This window comes from Manis javanica, chromosome 12, assembly GCF_040802235.1.
Source record: "Manis javanica isolate MJ-LG chromosome 12, MJ_LKY, whole genome shotgun sequence".
NCBI lineage: Eukaryota > Metazoa > Chordata > Mammalia > Pholidota > Manidae > Manis > Manis javanica.
This window is the reverse complement of record NC_133167.1, coordinates 101,592,654-101,615,163: the sequence shown is the minus strand read 5'-3', so window position 1 is coordinate 101,615,163 and position 22,510 is coordinate 101,592,654. Positions and strand designations below refer to the sequence as shown.

The 22,510-nt window shown below is 41.9% G+C and overlaps 1 protein-coding gene across 4 annotated transcripts in view; it reads left to right on the top strand.

Moving 5' to 3' along the window:
* The window catches only part of STOX2 (storkhead box 2), a 145,371-nt gene extending 123,998 nt beyond the window's left edge, over positions 1–21,373 (top strand). For all 4 annotated transcript variants that reach the window (XM_073219178.1, XM_073219177.1, XM_017674802.3 and 1 more), the window contains exons 2-4: positions 374–526; positions 7,480–9,742; positions 15,136–21,373. In XM_073219178.1, coding sequence (XP_073075279.1) covers positions 394–526; positions 7,480–9,742; positions 15,136–15,331 — 2,592 coding nt within the window. In that variant the 5' untranslated portion in view covers positions 374–393 and the 3' untranslated portion in view covers positions 15,332–21,373. The remainder of the gene's footprint in view (positions 1–373; positions 527–7,479; positions 9,743–15,135) is intronic.
* Positions 21,374–22,510: the final 1,137 nt, after the last annotated feature.

Below are 22,510 nucleotides of genomic sequence, written 5' to 3'. Positions count from 1 at the left end.
ACGAATCCTTCAGTTCCCTCAAATGCATTTGTTGAGATGTAAATGGCAGCTCCAAGTTAATAACAACAAAGATCATTTCTCAAAGTCTCAGGGTTGCAAGCCTTTCAGTACTCCATCCATTTAAATGACATCTCAGGTTTTAAAGCCCAGTTGTGTTTGTCCAGGCACCAGGCACTTCCTCTATTCTGTGGCATCCCCCTACCTGTGTGGAACTGGCTGCGGCTGTAAGCGGTGTCAGTGTTCAGAGCTGACTGTGTTCATCATGCGGGGGGCAGGCGAGAGTCCTGGGAGGGGCATGCATGTGTGAAGGTGTGCATATGACAAAAGGCTGCTCTTTTCATGAACCGCTTGCTTGAAAATTGTCTCTCTGCAGGTGATGTCTCACCAATCAGTATGTCTCCCATCAGTCAATCTCAGTTTATTCCACTCGGGGAAATCCTTTGCTTGGCCATCTCAGCAATGAACTCCGCAAGAAAACCTGTCACCCAAGAAGCACTAATGGAGCACTTGACCACGTGTTTTCCAGGTAACGGGAAAAGAATTCCAAGTAGATGTGTGCCGGGGTCATTCTGGGACTTCACATGGACAGTTCATCCCATGTTTAAATGCAACAGACAAAAAAGTTCTGTGCCGAAATTGGCCAGAAACTTTTCTTACTTCTATAATTAAAAACCAAGGCACTTGTGTTACTTCAAAAATAATTTGCCTTCTTCATTTCTACTACTTTCTCAATAGGCACTGAGAAAAAGAAATAAACCAGAATCCATAAAGAATTCTGGCAAAAAACACTTAGTCTCTTCAACCTTTGCAACACAACCTCCTTTAGATGCATGAACATAGGAGCAAGTCAGAAATAAGTGAAAATTGTCAACCTAAGGGATGAAACTACAGAGACCAGTGTTGAAAATAAACATATCTCACATGCTGATGTCATGGCTTGATGAGTTTTAATAATATGATATTTGAAAAATTGGTTAAGATTCATTTTACAAGAAAAAAATAAAATGAAATATTTCCTTTTCTCTTAAATATTACAAAAGTAAGACAGTAGCCCAGCTGCTGTGTGAATAGCATTTGACGTCTCCAGTGCTTGACGTTAGGAATGGTGATGAGCTAAATGGCAGCCATTGCCCAGCTCCCATATATTCTCTGTCCCCACCCAAAAATGGAGAACTCTGCCAGAAATGCCGAGTCTTCTAATTTTTCAAGAGAATCTGGAAATTCAGTTTTATGTGAAATCTCTAGATTTCCTTAAATGTTGGCAATTGTGAGAGTGTTTGTGTGTGTGTGTGGTTATGTTAACATGCGTATGCCAACAACCTGCAAGTCACATAAAACACATTATTGGGCCACGGAGTTTGCCAACTTGGTTTGGACTCAACCTCTAACTGGATTGAAATATAGTTTAAATTCAAGATGAGCACCTGACATATTTTTCATTCAACCTAGAAGAGATGTTGGTGACTCTAAGCCATTGGCTGTGTCAGTTCACTTTTGCTACAGAAAGGCTGGGTAACAATCGCAGAACGTCAGTGGCGTACAGCAGCAGACATTTCTTTAGCTCATGTGTCTGTGGGTTCTCCAGGAGTCAGCTGACCCACGCTGGACCTAGCCAGGTGGCTCTGCCCCACCTGTACCCCATCCTTTTCGGGAAAGGGGCAAGCCAATGCCTGTTCGCTCCCTGGGATGGCAGAGGCATAAGAGAGCAAGTCCAGTGGCCTAGGGGTGCTCCAGCTCTTTGGTAATACTACACCCACTGACATTTCATTGGCTGAAGTAAGACTAGGGAAGTGGATTACTCCTAACCTAAATAATAATCTGCCATATGGAGTCTCCCCACTTTCCCTTTCGCCCCTAAGGAACTTTGTATTTCCCTCCCCTTATTCTCCCGCCTTTTTCTATTTTCTAGTTAATATGTTTTAGAAGTATGTGTACTGTTTAAAAACTAACATGAACCCACTTTTGTAAGCTATAAATTATCTTAAATTTTCTAGCTTTTTATTAACTCTGAATATTCTTTGTTGTCTGATTGTTTGTCTTTTTCTGTTAACTTCCAGGCAGACCCCTTTCCTTTCAGTAGTAAGATAAGCAGAATCCCAGGTGAGCGCTCTCTAAGGGGACAGACACTGTTCATGGACATAATGCTCCGGTGAAGAGGGGCCCTTCTGGTGTCCTTTTACCTGGGCAGCCACTTGTGACGTCAAACACCCCAGCAGCCTTTAAAATCCCTCCATTTTTATGTAGCGTCATGAGAGATCACAAATTCTTTTCCAGAATTAGTTGTGTTTGAATCTCCCATTACTGGGCTACAGACTAGAGAATGGAGAGAGCGCAGAGCCGGTATGTAATAGTAAATTGCACAAAACAGTAAAATCAAATAGTAAATTGCCAAGCAGCTGATGACAATATCACTAATTTGGAATACTTTGTAGAGAGATCCGTAAGTCATTTCTACTTCAAAGAACTGCTCTGCTGGCTTTTGTGAAAAGGGAACTTAAATCCCAAGGTTTGGCTCCCAGGTGGACTGAGAGGAGCTAATTTAGCATTTTCATCCGTGTGACACTGATGACCTACTGACCAGCCCAGGAACTTTGCAGGAGCACTGTACAAACCTGAGTATAGGACAGGGGTTGGCTAACTATGGCCTGTAGGCTGAGTGTGGCCCACCATCTGTTTTTGTAAATAAAGTTTTATTGGAACACAGGCACACTTATTTGCTTAAAGTATAATCCTTGGCTCTTTATGCCTCATTCACTAGTTGCCACTTGATGATATGGGTCACAAAGCCTAAAATAGTTACTCTCTAGCTCTTTACAGAAAAAGTTTGCCACCCCCTGTTTAGGACATGGTGGTAATTATTTAAAACTTTCTTCAGTAGTAGTTCCATATTTTAAACTAGTATTTCATAAAATGAGACTTTGCTTCCTGCTTGCCTTCCTCTCCTCCTCCTCCATCTCTCTCTTCTCCCTCTGCTTCCTTGGACTTCCTGCCTGTCTTCTGCCATCCTTTAAGCTACTTGAGAACAAAACAATTTAGAGAACTTAATATTGTTCAAATTTTATTTGAAAACCTATTTTCAGTGATGATGCTAAAATTCTGAAGGGATTTAAATATACTCAGATTTTTTTGTTTTTTAAAGATAAGACTACTTACTTTTTATATCTCACCTTTGAAAATAAAGTTTTGAAGTCCAACTGAAGATTATTAAAACATTTGAACTCTCCTATTTAATGTTCATATTATAAATAGAATAGTCTACATTCTGGCCTCTCTTACTGTTTTGGACATCCATTTTTTGCTGAAAAGTCTTTTAGTAAAAATGTCTGATATACTAAAACCTAAACCCTTTATTGCCTTTCTATATTGGTTCCGTTTTTTAAAACAATTCTTGTATAACAGTTTCCACTACAGAAGTAAGAATATTTTTAAAGGTTTAAAAAGAAAAATTCTTGCCTCTCAGCTTTCTAAATAACTACTAATGCATCTGTCCAGAACAGTCATTTAAATTGGACTCATACTTGTTAAGTTGTTACAGTTGGATCTTCCTGGGAGGAAAGCTGACCCTCGGAGAACTAGTTAGACCTGTAGGGCTGCTTATGGGCTGGAAGTTGATGGTGGAGTTTCCTGGAGAAGGTGAACGTTACATACTCGGCGTTCTGTCTCCATTTTGCTCTTATAACATGAGTTCCTACCTCCGCTGGTATTCTTCAGAAACAAGAATAAATGTTCCAAAGAAGCCTTCTAGAAGTTTTTGGTCTAAAATACTTAACAGATGGGGTATGTACATGTGCTCACTGTTTCGACAACTGTCGGATTTGCAGGCTTAAAGCCATCTATACGGCTAAGTAACGGCTCACTGTCATTCAGTGTTTTTAAATATCTCCTTTTTGCATTGGAAGAAGTAAAGCTGTGGAAAAGGAGAGGTCACGTTTCAGCTCTATTGGGATGTAAAGTTTATCCTTGCTCTTTAAGCCCTAAAAATCTGAATTCTGGATGAACTTTGAGAATAGAATGTGGAAGTGAGGGAATATGCAAACATTGAAAATATCTATTACAGACATCTCTTTTTTTCAATGAGCCTCATAGATTTCTAGTGGAATCCTGGATTTCATAGGCAATTGACAGTATCAGTCATTATACTGAGGCTTATTGATAAATAATAATCATAACTAGCCATGACCTCCGATTAAAACTTTGAAAATGCACTGGTAGAAATATGGAAAATGGATTGAACAAGGGAATGTTTCTAGTTTGGTTTACCAAATTAAGCATTATTTCCCTAGTGTACTTGGAAATCTAAGACATAAGAACTTTAGATATAAATTCTCTATGGCAATTCTTTATTCCTTCATTTGGGAGCAATCACAAGCTTATTCTTAATGGTAAGTAAACATGATTACATTGTAGTCATGACTCTGTATAGTTCCTAAAGTTTCTAAGATCAGCACTTAGAAGGCCTACAATCAGCAAATTCCATAATACTTAAATTTTTGTTTTATAGCAATAGCAATTCTCATTAATTCCACCTTAGCTTTCCTTCATTATAGCAGCCTAGTAAACCAGTCAATCATGAATTCTTATAAAGGTGCTTTGCCATCTTTTGGAAAACTTCTTTGTGGTACGATATTGATTTGACAGTGTGCTACCATGTAAGATACAGTCCTTTTTAAGCACAGGTTTTTGTTATCTGGATTGCTGGGCCACACAGTTCCAGGGGGTGTCATTCATGAGGCTGTGATGTGAATAGCGCCACATCTTAGGAATTGGATTTTGTGTGCACGGAGCCCCTGACATTGTTTAGCAGCTGGCCTTGCTTACCGGAAGGGCTGACAAGCTCCCCTAAGCCACTTCTCTTAGGCACAAGCATTTTTGTCTCCTGAGGTTTTTAGTTCCTCCAGAATTGCATATGTATGGGCTGGGTTCTAGCACTAATTCAGGTGGAGTTCCTTTTGTTTTTGTGCAGAAATTCTCATAAAATTTTTAAGAATTCTTATTATACCAACCTTGGAATCATTTGCATAAAACCAATGTTCATTTCTCAAGAGGAGAGGTTCAGAGCAAAAGGGATACCCGGGCAGCTCACAAATGAACTCATTGTATTATGTATAACATTACTCCAAAGCAGTGTACCTTTCTACGCTGGTCACTCCGGTGCCTTCTGAAGAGGGTAGCCAGATCGATGTGATGTTACATCAGATTCATGGACTCCCGCCCACACCATTTCTGATGCTTTTCATATCCACCTCTGTAGCTTTGGACGGATTGAGGGCACCTAAACTTAGTTTGCCCCCACTATTCTAGGTTGCCACGCAGTGTTCTTTGAAGGTAATCTGGGTTTCCATGAGTCCTGTCCCAAAGTTGAGATGACTAATAGCTAATATTCACTGAGCACTCACTATGTATCAGGCACTGCTCTACATATGTTAAACTCGTAACAACAAGGTACTGTTATTATCCACATTTTGGTGACAGTAAACAGAGAGAGGCTTGGAGAGGTTAAGTAAGTTGCCTGAGGTGGTATCAGCTGTATTAGTTTTCTAGGACAGCCATAACAAAGTGCAGCTGGCTTAAGCAATGGAAATGTATTGTCTTATAGTTCTGGGGGCTAGAAGTCCAAAACTGAGGTCTCAGCAGAGCTGGTTGGTTCCTTGTGCGGTCTGTGAGGGCAGCGTCTGTTCCAGGCCCTTCTCCTTGGTTGGTAGATGGCCATTTCTTCACATTGTCGTCTTGCTGTGCATGTCTCTGTGTTCAGATTTCCCCTTTAGAAGGACGCCAGTCTTACTGGAATAGGGCCCGGCCTAATGACCTCATTTTCACTTGATTATTTCTATAAAGACCAGACATACGAATGATGTGAGGAGTGGCGGGGGCAGGGGATGTGTGATGCAGCCACTAACACTGGCTAACAGAGTGATAGAGCTGGGATTTGAACCCAGCAGTCTGACCACGGGAGCTCAAGCTTCCAGTCAGTGCATTACATTTTCTCAACTGTATTACGCTGCACCACATAAAGTTGCCATTTTTGTGGATCAGACACGGTTGAATATCAGCAGTATGAGTCAACCTGACCTATTTCCAAACTGTGTCATTCAGGTCAGTCTTGTAAGTGCTGTCATCCTCAGTGAGGCTGGCCCTGAGGAGTGGAGGATTCACCATTGCCTGGAGAGCTTATACTCTCTTAAGAATGCGTACCCTTATTTCTGTTCTTAGGATAGACAAGCCATAAACATGCACACAAAACCCTTTGCAAACGGTATCAGTCACTGTGCAAAGAACAGCTATGATTTTCTTCTGGGGTTTCTCTTCTAGCAACTGTGGTAGTTTTGGACTAAGTGACCAGACAGGTCGTAGAGCATCCAAGCTTTCACTAAAGTGTTTCTTAGGGCTCTCCGGTTATGCCTTAGAAGGAAACCCTCCTCCTTCCTGCCGACACGCCAGGAAGGACAAAGTTCTCACCTGAATTTCACAATGTTGGAGTCACTCTCAAAATCGAAGGCGATGGTTTCATAATTGGTGGGTACATCATAAACAGGGGTCAAGCCTAATTACCCTTTCATATGACATATATAACTATAAATTGAATAAATTTATAAATTATTATAAACATAACTATAAATTTTCAACTTATAAAAGTAAGTGGATTAAACTTAATCTTGAAAACAGGTGTATAGAATAGCCTCATATGTGTATGGTAGCCTCTCTATTAAACTATCTGAAACTAAAGATAGCTGTTTCAACCCTATTTCCCTAGCTGCTTGTACTGAACATGCCTTTTTTTAAACGAAGTTATATCAGATCATATGAACATTTTTCATTTTTCCCTCCTTTAAAAATATTCTGTCTTTTGTGATTCAGTTCAGTAAAGGCTTTGTAACAAGGGTAACAGTCTAGCTCCATCCGACTTCCATCTCTGTCTTCTTGGCTTTTACATTGTCTTATCTATCACCAGTGATATTCATGAGTTATCAGAGAAAACATGGGATTCATACTACACCTTTGAATCCTGCTTAATTGCCATGTGATAAAACTTGAAAGTTTGGCAGAATTAATAAGACTTTGTCTTAGTCAGTGGTCCGCCGTAACAAAATGCCATAGCCCGGGAGGTGTAAACACCAGACATTTATTTCGCACCAACCTGGAGGATGGGAAGTCCCAAATCAAGGTTCCTACAGTTGTGACATCTGGTGAGAGCCTTCCGTGTGGCCTGAAGATGGCCGTGTCCTCACATAGCAAAGGGAGGGGGTTCTGTCCCTTCCTATTGTGAGGGCACATCATGGGGGGCTCCCCCCTCCTGAACTCACCTAAACCAGGTCCCCTCCCGAAGGCCCCATCACCTCATACATCGTGTTGGGGATCAGGGCATGAACACACAAATCTTGGGGGCCCACAAACATTCAGTCCAGAGCAGATTCTGAAAAATCAGGAATCGGCATGTTCAGTCTTCATTCTCATGTGTCTGCTTTGCTCTTTCGGTTTTAGGTGTTCCCACCCCCAGCCAAGAAATCCTCCGGCACACGCTGAACACACTGGTCCGGGAGAGGAAAATCTACCCAACCCCAGATGGCTATTTCATCGTGACCCCACAGACTTATTTCATAACGCCTTCCCTTATAAGAACTAACAGTAAGTGGTACCATTTGGACGAGAGGATACCTGACAGGTCTCAGTGTACCTCTCCACAGCCTGGAACCATAACGCCCTCTGCCTCAGGCTGTGTCAGGGAAAGGACATTGCCCAGAAACCACTGCGACTCCTGCCACTGTTGCCGAGAAGACGTGCACAGCATGCATGCATCAACGCTGCAGAGGAAGCCTGCCAGGGACTGCAAGGACCCCTATTGCCCCCCCTCACTCTGCCAGGTGCCGCCCACTGAAAAGAGCAAAAGTACTGTAAATTTTTCTTATAAGACAGAAACTCTTTCAAAACCTAAAGACAGCGAAAAGCAGTCCAAAAAATTTGGGCTGAAGCTATTCCGGCTAAGTTTTAAGAAAGACAAGACCAAGCAGCTAGCCAATTTTTCTGCGCAGTTTCCTCCTGAGGAGTGGCCCCTGCGAGACGAGGACACGCCAACCACAATCCCTAGGGAAGTGGAGATGGAGATCATTCGGCGTATCAACCCAGACCTGACCGTGGAAAATGTCATGAGGCACACCGCACTAATGAAGAAGCTTGAAGAGGAAAAGGCGCACAGGAGTAAAGCTGGGTCCTCTGCCCATCACAGCGGAAGAAGCAAAAAGAGTAGGACCCATCGAAAGTCCCATGGCAAATCTCGGTCACACAGCAAGACGCGGGTGTCTAAAGGAGACCCTTCGGATGGCTCCCGTCTGGATATCCCAGGTGAGAGAGAGTATGACTTTTGCGATCCTCTTACCAGGGCACCCAGGGAGGGCTGCTTCATCATTGAACACAAAGGAGATAACTTCATCATGCATAGCAACACAAACGTGATTGAGTCTCATTTCCCCATGACCCCAGAATGGGATGTGTCTGGGGAATTGGCCAAAAGGAGAACTGAGATGCCTTTTCCTGAACCTTCCAGGGGAAGCTCCCACTCGAAAGTGCACCGAAGCCACAGCCATACCCAGGACCGAAGGTCCAGGAATGAGAGACCCAACAAAGCCAAGGAGAGATCCAGGTCGATGGATAACTCCAAAGGCCCTCTGGGTGCTTCATCTCTGGGGACGCCTGAAGACCTGGCTGAAGGCTGTAGCCCAGATGATCAAACGCCCAGCCAATCCTACATTGACGACAGTACTTTAAGGCCTGCACAGACTGTTGTTGGTCATCCAAGGGCTCACATTTCATCCACAAACTATAAGGAGGTGTGTATTCCAGAAATAGTCAGTGGTAACAAGGAGCCTTCCAGTGCGTGCAGCCTTTTGGAGCCAGGCAAACTACCCGAGACTTTGCCATCCTATGAACTCAACTCCTGTCCAGCGAAAACAGCGACAGATGACTATTTCCAGTGCAACACCTCCAGTGAGACAGTGCTCACAGCGCCGTCGCCTCTGGGAAAGAACAAAGAGGACCATGACACTCTCACCCTGGTGGAAGGGGTGAAAAAGCTGCCTCTGTCTGACAGGCAGGTCCCACATTCCTCCAGGGAGCCTGTAGGGCACAAGGAGGAGTCGCCAAAAGGGCCGGGTGGGGGCCCGGCCACTTCGGGTGCGGTGGCCGAAGGGATTGCCAATGGACGCCTGGTCCAGCACCACAGCACCGAGCCCAGCAGCCTGGACAAGAGGAAAGAGATATTCAGCAAAGACACACTGTTCAAGCCTCTTCACAGCACCTTGTCTGTAAACAGCTATCACAAATCGAGCTTGTCCCTCCTCAAATCTCACCAGAAGACACCTGCCGACACACTGCCAGGCCGAGGTGAGAAGCTGGACCCAGCCCTGGGGACCTCAGTGGCACCAGCCATACCTGCTTCCCAGCGTCAGCAAGAGTCAGTGGGGAACCAGGAAGTCTCTTTTGACTATTACAATGTCTCTGATGATGATGACTCTGAGGAAGGAGCAAACAAAAACACAGAAGAGGAGAAAAACAGAGATGATGTGGGCACCATGCAGTGGCTCCTCGAGAGGGAGAAGGAAAGGGACTTGCAGAGGAAATTTGAGAAGAACCTTACCCTCCTCACCCCAAAAGACACCGACGGCAGCAGCCAGAGAGCCACCCACTCGGCGCGTCTTGACAGCATGGACAGCAGCAGCATTACAGTGGACAGTGGATTCAACTCCCCACGGTAGGGAGACGCCTGTCTGCACCCACACACCTACCGGGGCCTGGGGCCTTTTATGCAAAATACCTCAAACTGGGTCTGGTTTCGCAGTCTCAGTTCTGTGAATGCGGGTTCAGAGTTGTGTGAGTTGTGTTGTTAACAACCTGTTTCTGACTTCTTTTTCAGGAATTGAAACAAATGTTTCTGCAGCTGTAGAGAGCACCAATCTGGACTGGTGGGTTGGCTCCTTCCCTCAAACTTGCATCAGTCCAATCTAAGACCAACATGGCCCAGTATTTTTTCTTCTGCGTTTATACGGCCACCATGCTGATAAAGGAAGGAGATTTTTGAGTCTTCCAGAAATAGTAACTCTTTGAGTAGAATGAGTAGCCAGTGGGAGGGCAGGAGTAGGGTTTGGGAATAAAGTGGTTGACTCAAGGATGGGGTCCCTCTCATAAGCTTGTAACAGCAGATCTCAGAACCTTTCCAGTGGATCCAGAAGCGTGTTGCCATTTTGGTCCCAGTTTCCCACGCGGCCTGCCCCACCCTTGATCATACACCTCGAATGTCTTTTTCCTCTCATGGAAAGGGTAGGGCCTGTGCTCTCTCAGATCAGAGCATGCACCAGAGCTGTTCTTTAATCAGTACAACCTGTTTAGGCACTCTGATCCCAGTCCCTTCTTTCTAGTGGGTGCTGTAATTCTGCAGAGGGTTGACAGCAGAGAGGGTGAACGCCAAACGGTCACGTCTAACACACTGAGGTGGTTCAGGGGTTAAGAAAGCAAGAGACCCTGTGCAACTTCCTTTTTTTTCCCTCCTTATCTCTTCCTTCTCCTGAAAGAGCAACTTGGGACCTCATTCTCCTTCTAAATTCTACTCCAGATTGGTGACTCTGAGATGCAGAAATACTGTTGAGAGATGAGCATTTCTCATTAACAGTGATTCCCAAGATTTTACCATATTTATAATTTTAACAAGTACCCAGATATGATTATGTACTTCATATATTTATTTTGATGATTAAGAATTAAAATCCGTTCTGCTGTGATCATTTCACTCTACCTCTCTGGATAATCTTGGGGCAGAGTATCCCAAAGTCAGAACTGGGAATCATTCATCTGTTTGTCCCAGTGTGGGCCTTTGTTATTTCTTAAAGGGCTAGTTTTTGACAATGACGATGATGATGACGATGATGATGATTTTTATCATGTAACCTTTTTTTTTCCCCAAGTGAACACATGGGTGGGAAGCCTAGTGTCTAAACAAACCACAGAGATGGCACTCTGGTCTGAGTCGGGGGGAGACCAGCAGCCCCAGGTGTCCACCCGTCCCTCAAGGAGTCCTCACAGACCCCAGGGACCCATGGTACTGAAAACGGTTGCCCTTTTACGTGACTTTTCTAAGAAATAATTTTTTGCTAAATATTTTTTTATCCCTAATCAATCTTAATTTATTTACCAATTCCTTCATAGACCTTTTCCTTTTCTATTTCCCTCTTCTACTCTCTTTTTTCTCTCTTGAATTCCAAATAGTGGATACCAGGTAAGCATAAGTGAAGGTCTGTAGTTGACGGTCGATGTTCAAAACTCATGCTCATGAAAAGTGTGGTTTCTGTGCCGTTTGTTTGATGGTTTCTTATTATTTTATTTCTTTACCTTTATATTGTATTATTTCCTTACCCTATGTTCTGTGGTTTCTTACTATGTAGACACCACTGCCTAATGCTTTTCACACACAGTTTCTAGGGCTTCACACTGCCCACTCGGCCCTGGGCCTCCCAGGGGAAAGCTGTCCGACTCCAGAGATAGTTGCTAGGGAGACGTTGGGAGGAGTTTAATGGCTCTTAACTCAAAAACCTACCACTGCATAATATTGAAAGTGTTTTGTTTGGGGGCAGATAAACAGAAATATTCATGAAATAGTTGAACCAGTCTGTCCACAGAATATATGTTATTATCTCTAGATTTGGGGTACAGACTATAGAATTTATGAATGGGATGATTTCTTGCAATAAGTTTATTTTCCTTTATTTAATAATATACTTAAAGTTAATATGCTTTGTCATGGTGGAAGGTAAAGGTCATTCTGTGAGGGCAGCCTTCACACATTAGCTACGTGTCTGGCCACTATTATTAGGTAGAATTTCCTCTATAGGAATACATAGATTACCCACAAATTCCATGCAGTTAGAGAATCTGCAGAACAGTTCCCGATGTTACCCATTCCATATTTAATGTCCTTTGCTTAGAAGCTGGGTGACAAACTCATTTTCCATACCTATTTTTAAACTGTACTTTCCGCACACCTCAATAAGTTCACTAAATTGCCTTTATGATGCATGAGGGTGATCTACAGAGGAGGATAGTTCAGTTACGGGGCATTTCACTCTCCAGTGTGAGGAGTGTTCCAGCCAAATGGCACTAGCATGCTGACACCTCTCCACTCCAGTGAGCTGCAGGAATCTTAAGCAGGCCACTTATTTGGGCCTGTCAGTAAAAAATACACCGAGCAACTAACATCCAACTTAAAAAAAAAAGGACTAAAAATGGGATTGGTAATATAAAGATTCGGAAGCCATAATACATAGATTCCTATGCTGACCCATGGCAATTACTTAATTCAGAGGTGAGACAAATAATTTGCATTTGTCTAGCTTCTTAGTGTACTTGTAGCTCTCAGTGCTGGCTCTGAAGTCAGGTTCGGCCACATTTCAAAAAATTTTCAGTCCCTTTGGTTGGGAACAGAAGGATATTGAGAAGGAAAAAGGTAACTTAAACTGGGCTTTGACATCTAATAGTCAAAATGACCAGCCATGACATGAAAAGCCTGCTATTCTAAATCTGAGGCCAAAAACCAGTTGATAAGCATAATTTGAAAATCAGAGGGACTAAAGGCTGCCGGGATGTGTTTGCGTTAATGTAACCCGTGAGCATGTGCTGGGGAATCACGGCACCGGGGGAAGCTCGTCCATGCAGGAGGGCGAACAACACAATGGCTTGGTTCACTTCTTCTGCCCGTAAGATCCTGAGATCTTATTTTTAGGGTTGCAGTCCCTTAGCTCTCTTAAAAAAAAAAGCAAGCCCATGTACATTTGCGAACCATTTTTACTGCTACTCCATCTCCATTAACTTTCTCATCATTGTATCCAGAGCCCTCAATCTGAGTGCTGCATGCTCGCTCATTATTATAGCAGTGACGAAATACATCCTTTGGAGAAACTGCAGTACCACGTATATTTATCACTATTAATAAGCTGACTGGGGTCAAAGGTGGTCCGAGGCCTCTTAGAGCACAGACAGCTCCCACCTTGGAGACTGACGGTCAGGATGTGTGTGTACAGTGCGTGGCACAGTGCCTGGCGCCCAGCAGGTACTTATTAAATATTAAGACAGTGCCTCAAAAGCTGGTTGAAAAATGGTCCTTTGGACCTTAAAATAAATTTTCCTGTACAAAAGATAATATTGGTAATATAAAGATTCTGAAGCCATAATACATAGATTCCCATGCCGACCCACAGCAATTACTTAATTCAGAGGTGAGACAAATAATTTGCATTTGTCTAGCTTCTTCGTGTACAAATTCTTACTCAATGTTTATCTCTTCTTTCCTCCACAAGGAGGTAAATCACAACATAACTCTCCCTGTTTTCAGATATGAGGAGGTCTTCTTAGAGGCGTAAGGCAATGGAGTCAGTGGAGTCATTTAGAGATGAGGACGTAACTGTAAGGAGTGACTGTCATGATTAAGAATGAAACTGAAGGGGGACGTGTCATGAAATCCAAGGGCTCCTCCCTGCTTCTGCCCTTCTTCCTTCCCCCACCTGACCCTCTGCCCCAGTTGTAGTGCTGGCACCACAGGTGAATTTTCTTAGGAAGGTGTAAGGCAGGTAGTAGGCAGGTCTAGCACTTTCCATCCCTTTGGTGATGGCGTTCTGAAGTATTTTTCGGTATGCCCAGATCTACTGTAAGTGGAATAGAAGAACTTGACTTCTTTCTATAAACATCTTAACCTTCTGGAAGTAACCCCACCTGCAGTCAAGAAAGGTCTGGTTGTCTTTTTGGCAGTAGATGAACAAATTCCCTTTTGACCCATTGACTCTGGGCTCCACGAGCTCAGGATGAAATAACCTGTTAGGAAGAGATGGTACAGTCACTGCCCGCATTCTGCCACTTGGATTTTATGAAAGACCTACGTTCGTACCATAGCAGCGTTTACTACTAACTCTACACTTGACACCTTCTCGGCTTACCAAAGTTGCATAGGGATGCTCTACTTTCAGATGGTGGGGAACACATGTACAGGGCGCAGACCAAATTGCTGCCAGCTTAGGATGGGAATGAAAGAGGTGGTGGAGATGCTTACCATACTAGTGTCACCTGTGGACTGGCTGCAGCAGGCTAACATCAGTTGTGGGGACCAGCTCTTACGGAATATTTTATAAACCTTGAAGCTACCCAGTAAGGTGGGTGTTTTGAGCATCATTATGGTTTCTTGAATCACTTCGTAAACTCGGTGTTTATAACCATTGCAAGGACCTCGAACATGAAACCCATTCAGTTCCCATCGATCAGGCCAGGTAATTTTATTTCTGCTATTGCCTTACACATTTGAAATGTCAAATGTCCTGAATCCCTTGTAGCAGTAAAACAGATTCAAGTATTTCTAACTTAGAAAAACTGAAGAGAAATCAAGGTACAAAAGCCTTTAGATCATCTCTATAAGAATCCTTTAAAAAATGAAATATTTCTACCAAAGTGGTATCGGTGGTGGGGTAGGGGAGGTAAATGTAAATGTCACAAATGAGTGGGGAGAAAACCTAAGATTCCTTATTTGCACATATAAAGTATTTTAACTAAAGTATTCACATTTGAAACAGGTATGACGTGTTTTAAAAGGATTTTATTCCCATCAGTGTGGCAAATGAGTGAGTGACATGCTTGGAGTCCACCGAAGTCAACCCTGCTAATCAAGAATGAAAACAGATTCATTAGGGTAAAATGATTGAGTTCATTCAAGAGCAGTTGTATCAACGAATTTCCAGCCTGAAGTGAAATTATTCATTACAAACGTATATTTATGATTCTTTTTTAAAAACTAATGTGATAGCTATCTATCACATCCAATTTTGAGGTTGTTTCCTTGCATGTGAAAAGAAAGGGGAACATTTCAAGTGCATTTAGCTGTATAAAAACCCTTTATTCCATGCGCTGCCAATTATAACATGTCTTGGGAAGAAAGCTTCTGGAATCTTGCTGGACGAGCATATGTGAAAAATCAGTACACGATGGTATATGTATGTGACATTATGAACCAACAGAGGAAATCCATTAACTTCATCATTTGCTCTTCCTCTGGGGCTCAATATATAATTATTTATGTTAAAGACAAAACAAAACAAAACCTTTTTACTCTTTTAGCACTCGGGAGAGCCTGGCTTCCAACACATCGAGCATTGTTGAAAGTAACCGTCGTCAGAACCCTACCCTGAGCCCAGTCCATGGTGGAGCTGGCCCGGCCTTCAACTTCCGAGCAAGTACGGACCCCCCGGCAAATGATGCTGAGAAACTGCAGAAACCTTCCAACTGCTTGCAGGCTTCTGTTACTAGTGTGTGACAGTCGTTCTGCCCCTGATCTCCTGTCTCGTGCGATACAGCCAAGTTTACGACACTGGGACTGATGTTTACATCTTGGGAAAGACAAGCTTCTCCATCACAGTTTTTGTGTTTACTTAAACTGTGCTGCTAAGTAGGCTAGGGCGAAAAAAATCTTTATTTCCGCGTATTGCTTTTCACATTTATGGCTCTGTAGCAACAGGATAGTAGTAGGGGTGACATGTACACTTTTGCTTCACTAATTGTAACCGAGCACACGTAGGAAAGTCTAGACACTGTAAGTGTAATACGCATTTTCAATGTCATGCAGTTGCCAATCCCATTTTTAAATGCCACAGATGCGTGTTGCTCCCCATCTGTGGTCCAGTGGTGCCACAGAACTGATCCCTGACACTTCCAAAACAAACGGAAACAAGCAAACTCAGCCACCACAAAATGTCAAATGCAAGGGTCCACCTTGAGGGAAATTGATGTCCAACTGACCAGAAGGGGCCCCAGCCCTTTGTGTGTGAATTGTTTATGCACCAGTCATTTTTCACTGTGAGTTTTTGGGACACGATTTTGCAGAAGCCCATGGAAGTGTGTCAGAAGGGGTCGTGACCAAGGTTCTGGGAGGGTTGTTTTTTCAGGATTTTGTTTTTAAGCGTAACAGATGCTTGTCTGAATTTTTAACCTTCCACAATCACAAACAGGAATATAGGCCTTTGAATCCGGAGTGTACAAAGGAAGGGGAACGCTAAGTGATGGAAGAGGTAATGTGGACTTTTAAAAGATGTTAATCAAATATTTAAGGAAGATCATTTCCTCCTTGTGATAAGTGATCCTATCTTACTATAATAGATAACAATAATTAGTTTGTTTAAAAGCAAAATGTTCTTTGTGATACAAATGAAGAGTATGGCCTGAGGATATTATTCTTTCTAATGGAAGGACATTAATCTATTTTATGTAGTTTTAAATAGAATGCCTAAATTAGGCTGTGGGAGATAATTTTTAGTGGTTATAGGAAAGAGCAAATTTAGGGAGAGTTGAACTTCAGGCCTTTTATTCCTGGGAAGATATCTATAGAGAAAACTTTAAAATAATTTTTGATTAGAAATATACATGTGCCCATGTAATTAACAACATAATGTGCTCATTCTGCAAGTGTGGTATAATCCTGACTTGTACTCCCCTGCAATTTATCAGAGTAATGATTATGCATCCATGAACTATGCCAGAGTAATGTTTACAGATACTTTGTAACCAATTTCAGGAGGCATTTTTAGATGGATGTATAGTTAGCAGCCCAATTTATTTCAAAGTGGTTTGTTAGCAGTTTGCTTTGGTTTTTCCAATGTCATGTTGGATTACAAAGAAAACACTCCACAGCAAAGGGATTGCAAACACTCAAGCTTCAACCTCATAGGAAAGAGACATTTCAGTTTCCGTATTTTATCGTATGAGAAAAATGGAATAAACCTGTAGATAATGGAAAATTATTTGCAAAAGGGTTATATATGACACCAGTAAGTGGTCTGACAAAAAGTTTTATTTAGTTTAGTGGCACGTGATATTTGGAGCCATATACCATGAAATATATATCCAAAAATAAATATAAAATTTTTTTGCCTCAGATTTCAGTAATTGGCATAATACCGGTGAATCACTTCTGCTTCAGTATTAGGCTTAATCGCTAGCAATCTGTTTAAAGAATGCAGTCATATACATAGTCAGACTGATTCTTGAAACATTTGGAGTCTCCCTCCCTCATGCTTTTTCAGATGTTTGGAAGTTGCATTGGGTCAACCTGGACTCGTCAAGTTTAGTAATAATTTCCTTTTTTTCCTTATAGTGAATTGTAAGCACATTTCTTGGTAAACTCCCACGTTACTAAAATGCTTAAGTCAGTTGACTTTCAATTTCATGCCATATTTCCTCCTAGGCATGTCTTGATTGCCCACAAATACACTATTTGTCTCATTGCTTAAATATGTCCAGAAGGAAGGATAATGTATTTGAAAGATTATCTATAGAATCTGTTTCCTTGGGGAGCTGTATACCATACATTTACCAAATTCTTCTGTCTAAATTCGTTTTTTCCAAGAACCTGCTCTCAAATGTTTATCGTATGTACTATCAGTTCATAAATAATATAACCATTGAGACAATGCACCAGCCTCCAGTTGGTCCTCTGAAAGTAGCCATTATAATAATCAAATGCTGTGTGAACAGGAAAGGAAAGCATTACCTTTAAGAGAAGCTTTAAAATACAAAGTTATCAATATTTCAGAAGAAATAGGTTTACAGAAGATATTATTCAAATAAAATGTGTATATTATTTGCCTGATGCTATGGGGTACATGATTTAAAATTTAAAAAAAAAACCAACTCCCTTAGACCAGCAGCCGTTAGTGTAGAAATAATGGACTTTAAAGATGATAGGGTGTAAGCAGGCGTTCCTTGTAGAAATACTCCTCTGAATCCAACTGGGATTCTTGAATAGGGGAGGAGCGGTGGCAGGAGGCTCATTCCAAATGTGGCCCAAGGTGGTGGCGGCGAGGTTCTCTGTGACCCGGCGCTCTGCCAGGTCCAAGCTTGGCCAACATGCTTTTCTTCCACCGAAATGATAGCTTTGTGTTAAACGGCTGCTTATCTAGTCTTCACTTAAGAGTTTATCAACTGAAAAGGTTTACAGAACTGAATCTGGTTGAATCTCTGTGTAGCGTTCAACTTTAAAGGGTCAACCCATCTGTCGGCATTTTGCACACGTATGTATTAGTATGATACAGCATATTACTTTATGGTAATTTTATTTTTGCATATAACTACCTCCATAAATTTGATGAAGCGGCAGCAGTGCGTTCAAGTGTATTGTTCAGAAAAGCCAAGTTTAAACCTTTCTTAACCATTAGGCCGTGGCATTGTGTGTGTGTCAGTCAGTGATTGCCAGTGTGGACTCCTGACTTCCATTGACGTGGTTTCCTTTTACGGCATGATTTCACTTTCAGATGTAAACCTGTCTCTCTTCTCTTTCCCACAAAAGCGCACTTGATTTTCCCAGTGAAAGGAAGTTTAAATTTCTCATCATCCCCCACCCGCCGCCTTGCCCTCCGCCTGCCAACACCCTCTTCCTGCTGAGATAGTTCTCCCTGCCAAAGAGCCAATTGGTAAACATAATTTAGCTAGCTATTTACTCCTGCAAATATCTGGTTTGAATTTTAGCTTTTCAGTAACAGAAGACACAAGAAATTCGGGCTGCAGCCTTGGGAGCACTTTGGACCCGTCGGCCTTCACTTCTGTGATACCCTACCAAGCCCAAACATCATTTTAAGTCAAAGAGCTGTCCTGCGTATTCACCACTTTCTTGTTAAATAATTTGTATTCCACTTTATATATTTTGCACATCTCAGGGGACTTTAATGAGCATATGGAAAGGGCGGGGTGGGGGTTGCCATTAAATAGAGAAAACAAAGAGCTGAAACACAGTTAACTGGATAAAAATAACAAATTACTGCTTCTCTGATGTTGCGAAGCTCAAGTTCAGGAAGCATAAATTGGAAGTTAATCTGAAGTAACAATGGTCTGCACACCAGCTGCTCCCAAATCTCCCTTTCTCATAACCTAACCGGCATTTCTAACATGTAAATGTAAACGACATTGCAGTCACCATCGGGAGGAGAAATCTGTGTAATGAAAACGGATGTATTGGTCTGTTTTTTTAGGTTGGCGCAGCTTTGCTAAGTTCCACCCAGGATAAACCACTTATCACCACAAAGTGTACTTGAAAAGAAAGCTTTTAAATTATAGGCATACTGCTCACAATACAGTAAGGGATCATATTTTGAAAAGTCTCACCTATATAATGAGGGCAGTCTGAGAGCTTGACTAAAAATGAACGACCTATAGTGACTTTGCAAGTCCCTTCTGGGATCTCAGAGTGCTTCCAAAGCATTCAGATTCACAAACAAAAGCAGGTCATCCTTGTAACACCCATACTTGGAATGAAATAACAAAGGAGTGACTTCACTTACCCAGAAACACAGTGGCAGCTATCCGTGATCCATTTTCTATCTGTTTCATAGACCGTCATGAGAAATTTCTCGATACAATGCTATTTTTCTGATGTGTGCTAATAAAGTCAAAGAAAAACAAATACAACTTTACACCTTTGTCCATTTTTATTCAAAAAGTTCAGGGTGTTTGGAATTTTACCGAATCCACCCAAATGCCATTGCGTCCGAGGTAGACCTAGACGTACACCCTTGTTTACAGTTTCCTATCGGCTTCTAGAATTCCTGTGCTAAGATACCATCTTTCAGGAACATGACTGCTCCTGACAGTGGGAGGTGCTGAAACAAATTTTAATTTAAAACTTTATCAAGTACCCTTCACAGTGCTTCTTAGCACAGGAGGAATTCGGTACAATCGATTGAGCCCCACTTGGAAGAATCTGGATTTCCTAGGGAGCTGATGTAGTTCTAAGTCTTTGCTCAGATTAGGAGTCCCGGGATCCGTCGTGGGGCCTTCTCTGTGACCGTTACCGGCCAGTCACAGAATCAGCCGGCACTGCTGCCACACAGGAGCGGACCCAGGAAGTGAACCCTCCTGCTCCCCTCTCCACCGCAGTTCCATCCCGCTTATGTTCTCTTTTGTTCCAGAGTGACTCTTCTGCACACATTTAGGGCCCTGGGGTGCTAAAACACAGGAAAAAAAATCATGTGGAAGCCATGGAAAGCATTGATTTGCTGTGGTTTAGTAAAATATGGGCAGGGAAAAGATTACTATCTGTCTGGTCTTTGCCAAGTAAGATAAAAGAATCAGCTGTCACTCCATCACTGTCCAGAAGGCTTTAGAACACTAAGGATGCATTCAGTATTTTCCCATAGATGTTTATTTAGCAGACATTTCGTAAATTACATATATGAAAAAATTCATCATCAAATATCCTGGTATGTTTGAAATGGACATCGGCCCTCCCTGATTGAGTTAATCTCTGTGTCTTTCCCAGCAGCCTTCCCAAGAGAGATTCCCCAGTGATTGCTCCTCTAACACATACTCCTGTGTTTTTACAGTTGTTCTCTGACTTACAGTTGCTGATTTGCAAGGGTCAGAATTCTACAAGGCTCAAGGGGGACTAAACCTTCTTAAGATTGTGTGTTATCAGTTATAGGGCTCTAGCTGCTCATTGTTGGCCTCAAATGTGAAAACACACACACACTCACACACACACACACCACCACCCCCACCACCACCCCTGCCGACCAGGGACTAGAAGAAACTCACCCAGCAGCTCCTCACCTTGCTTTCCCCACCTGCCTCATTTACCCACCTAGACACTGACACTCCACCCTGCTTCCCACATTGGAAGGGCAATTCGTGTGTGGTGGTGTGCACACATGATGGGTTAGGACTAGAGCTGCCCTAGGGTCACCCTCTTGTAAGTATTGACAGCTACTGATCAAGGTCCTTAGAGGAGTTGACATAGATACTACTTTCTAGAAGAGAAGGAAATTTCAGCATTCAGTTTAAAAGAATCATCATTCTGCAGGTATCTTTCTCTTGAGTGACTGAATGTGACTATTGCATTAGGGTAAATGAATTAAGAAGTGCAAGTGGGATTTAGTATATGTTAGAAAGGAGTTTTGCAGCCAAGACTGCCTTGGATAAAATGTGTTTGCACTGACAAAAAAAAAAATTTTAAATGACTTGGTCCCTGGTTGCTGTAAAGGTCATCCAAGATGGATGTTCTGTTTATATTGTATAGTATTTCATATGAAATAATTACAGTTCATGAAATGTCTTCCCTAATGTTACTGATTTATAACAGCACATTTGTAACATGGTTTTTATCGTGTCAGCGTACCATATTGTAAATGATGATTACTTGTCATGCTTAGTATAATAACTTAAAAGAAAAAAAACGCACAGGGATTTTTGTAAGTCTATATTTGAAAGTCCCTCCATATGGTAATATTGTGTTCATGTTGTTTATGTAGTGTTGTGTGAAATATCCATTTTGGATTGTGTTACTTTTTAAGATATTAAATAACATTTGGTTATATGTCTAAGTGGATTTTTTTTTTTTTTTGGTACTTGAGAGAAAGTACTTTATGTGAGATGAGTTTATTTCTCTCTTCAGTTAATATGATCCCATAACAAATCGTTATTGCTAGCGGAGCTTTTGGGTTAAAACAACTAAAAATGAAATTTCTGATCAAAATGTTTTTTCCAGGAATGTTGGGGAAAAAAATCCCCTCGTTAGCTAGTTATTCCAATTTAAAAGAATAAGGCTTCGAGATGCATATAATTAAGTTTTCTATATGAAGTTGTAAAGTGATGCGGTTGGTTTTTTGTTTTGCTAGGACTCATATCACAACTTCTGTCTCCCAAATAAAGGTGATCTCCCCAGTAAATGGCCCAGAGGCTATTTGCATATTCTAATGAGGCCCTTGCACAAGTTTGGAATGCCTCCATGTTTAATTGCCTTCAGAGTCTATGACACATTCTTTCGGCTCTTCTCAGTGTGACAATCTTTGTCCATGGAGAACAGAGTCCATTTTTTTTTTTTCCAAATCAAAAGAGATCTGCTGTCAAGCAAATGATTAAGCTAGGGAACAGCATTATTAGTAAAGCATAATATGGAGTTACAGAGTTGAGCCTGATTTTCTTGGAAAGGCAATAAATACCCAAAGCAGACTCCTCAGATTGGTTCTGAACAATCACAATGTAACTTGGATAAGAGTGGAGAAAATTCAAGGTGACTACTTCGAAGGGTGAGTCTTAATTTAGTTGTGTAAGTTTGTCTATAAATATTTTAAACTGTCTCCATATGGACACTTCGTTTTTCCAGCCTGACGTGAGGAACAACAAGAATACTGGGCGTGTTTTGTGAGTTTTCCACTAGGAACAAAGCTGCTGTGCTCAAGGTAACTGTGTGTTCTTTCCAGAACGATCCAGGGAACTATACACATGGAGGAAGTGTGTGACTTAAGAAGAAGATGGAAGGCAGGATTCCGACTCCTTTGAGAGAATGGTCACAGTTCATAAAAATCTTTTCTTTCCAAAGGAAATGGTATGGTTTTAACTTTTCTTTAAGTGTTTGGATAAGTGGGATTTTTTTTCCTCCGTAAAAAAAATCCAAGCAGAATGTTCACTATTCGCCTCTGAGTCTGTTACAGCTGTGAAATTGAGAGCCACT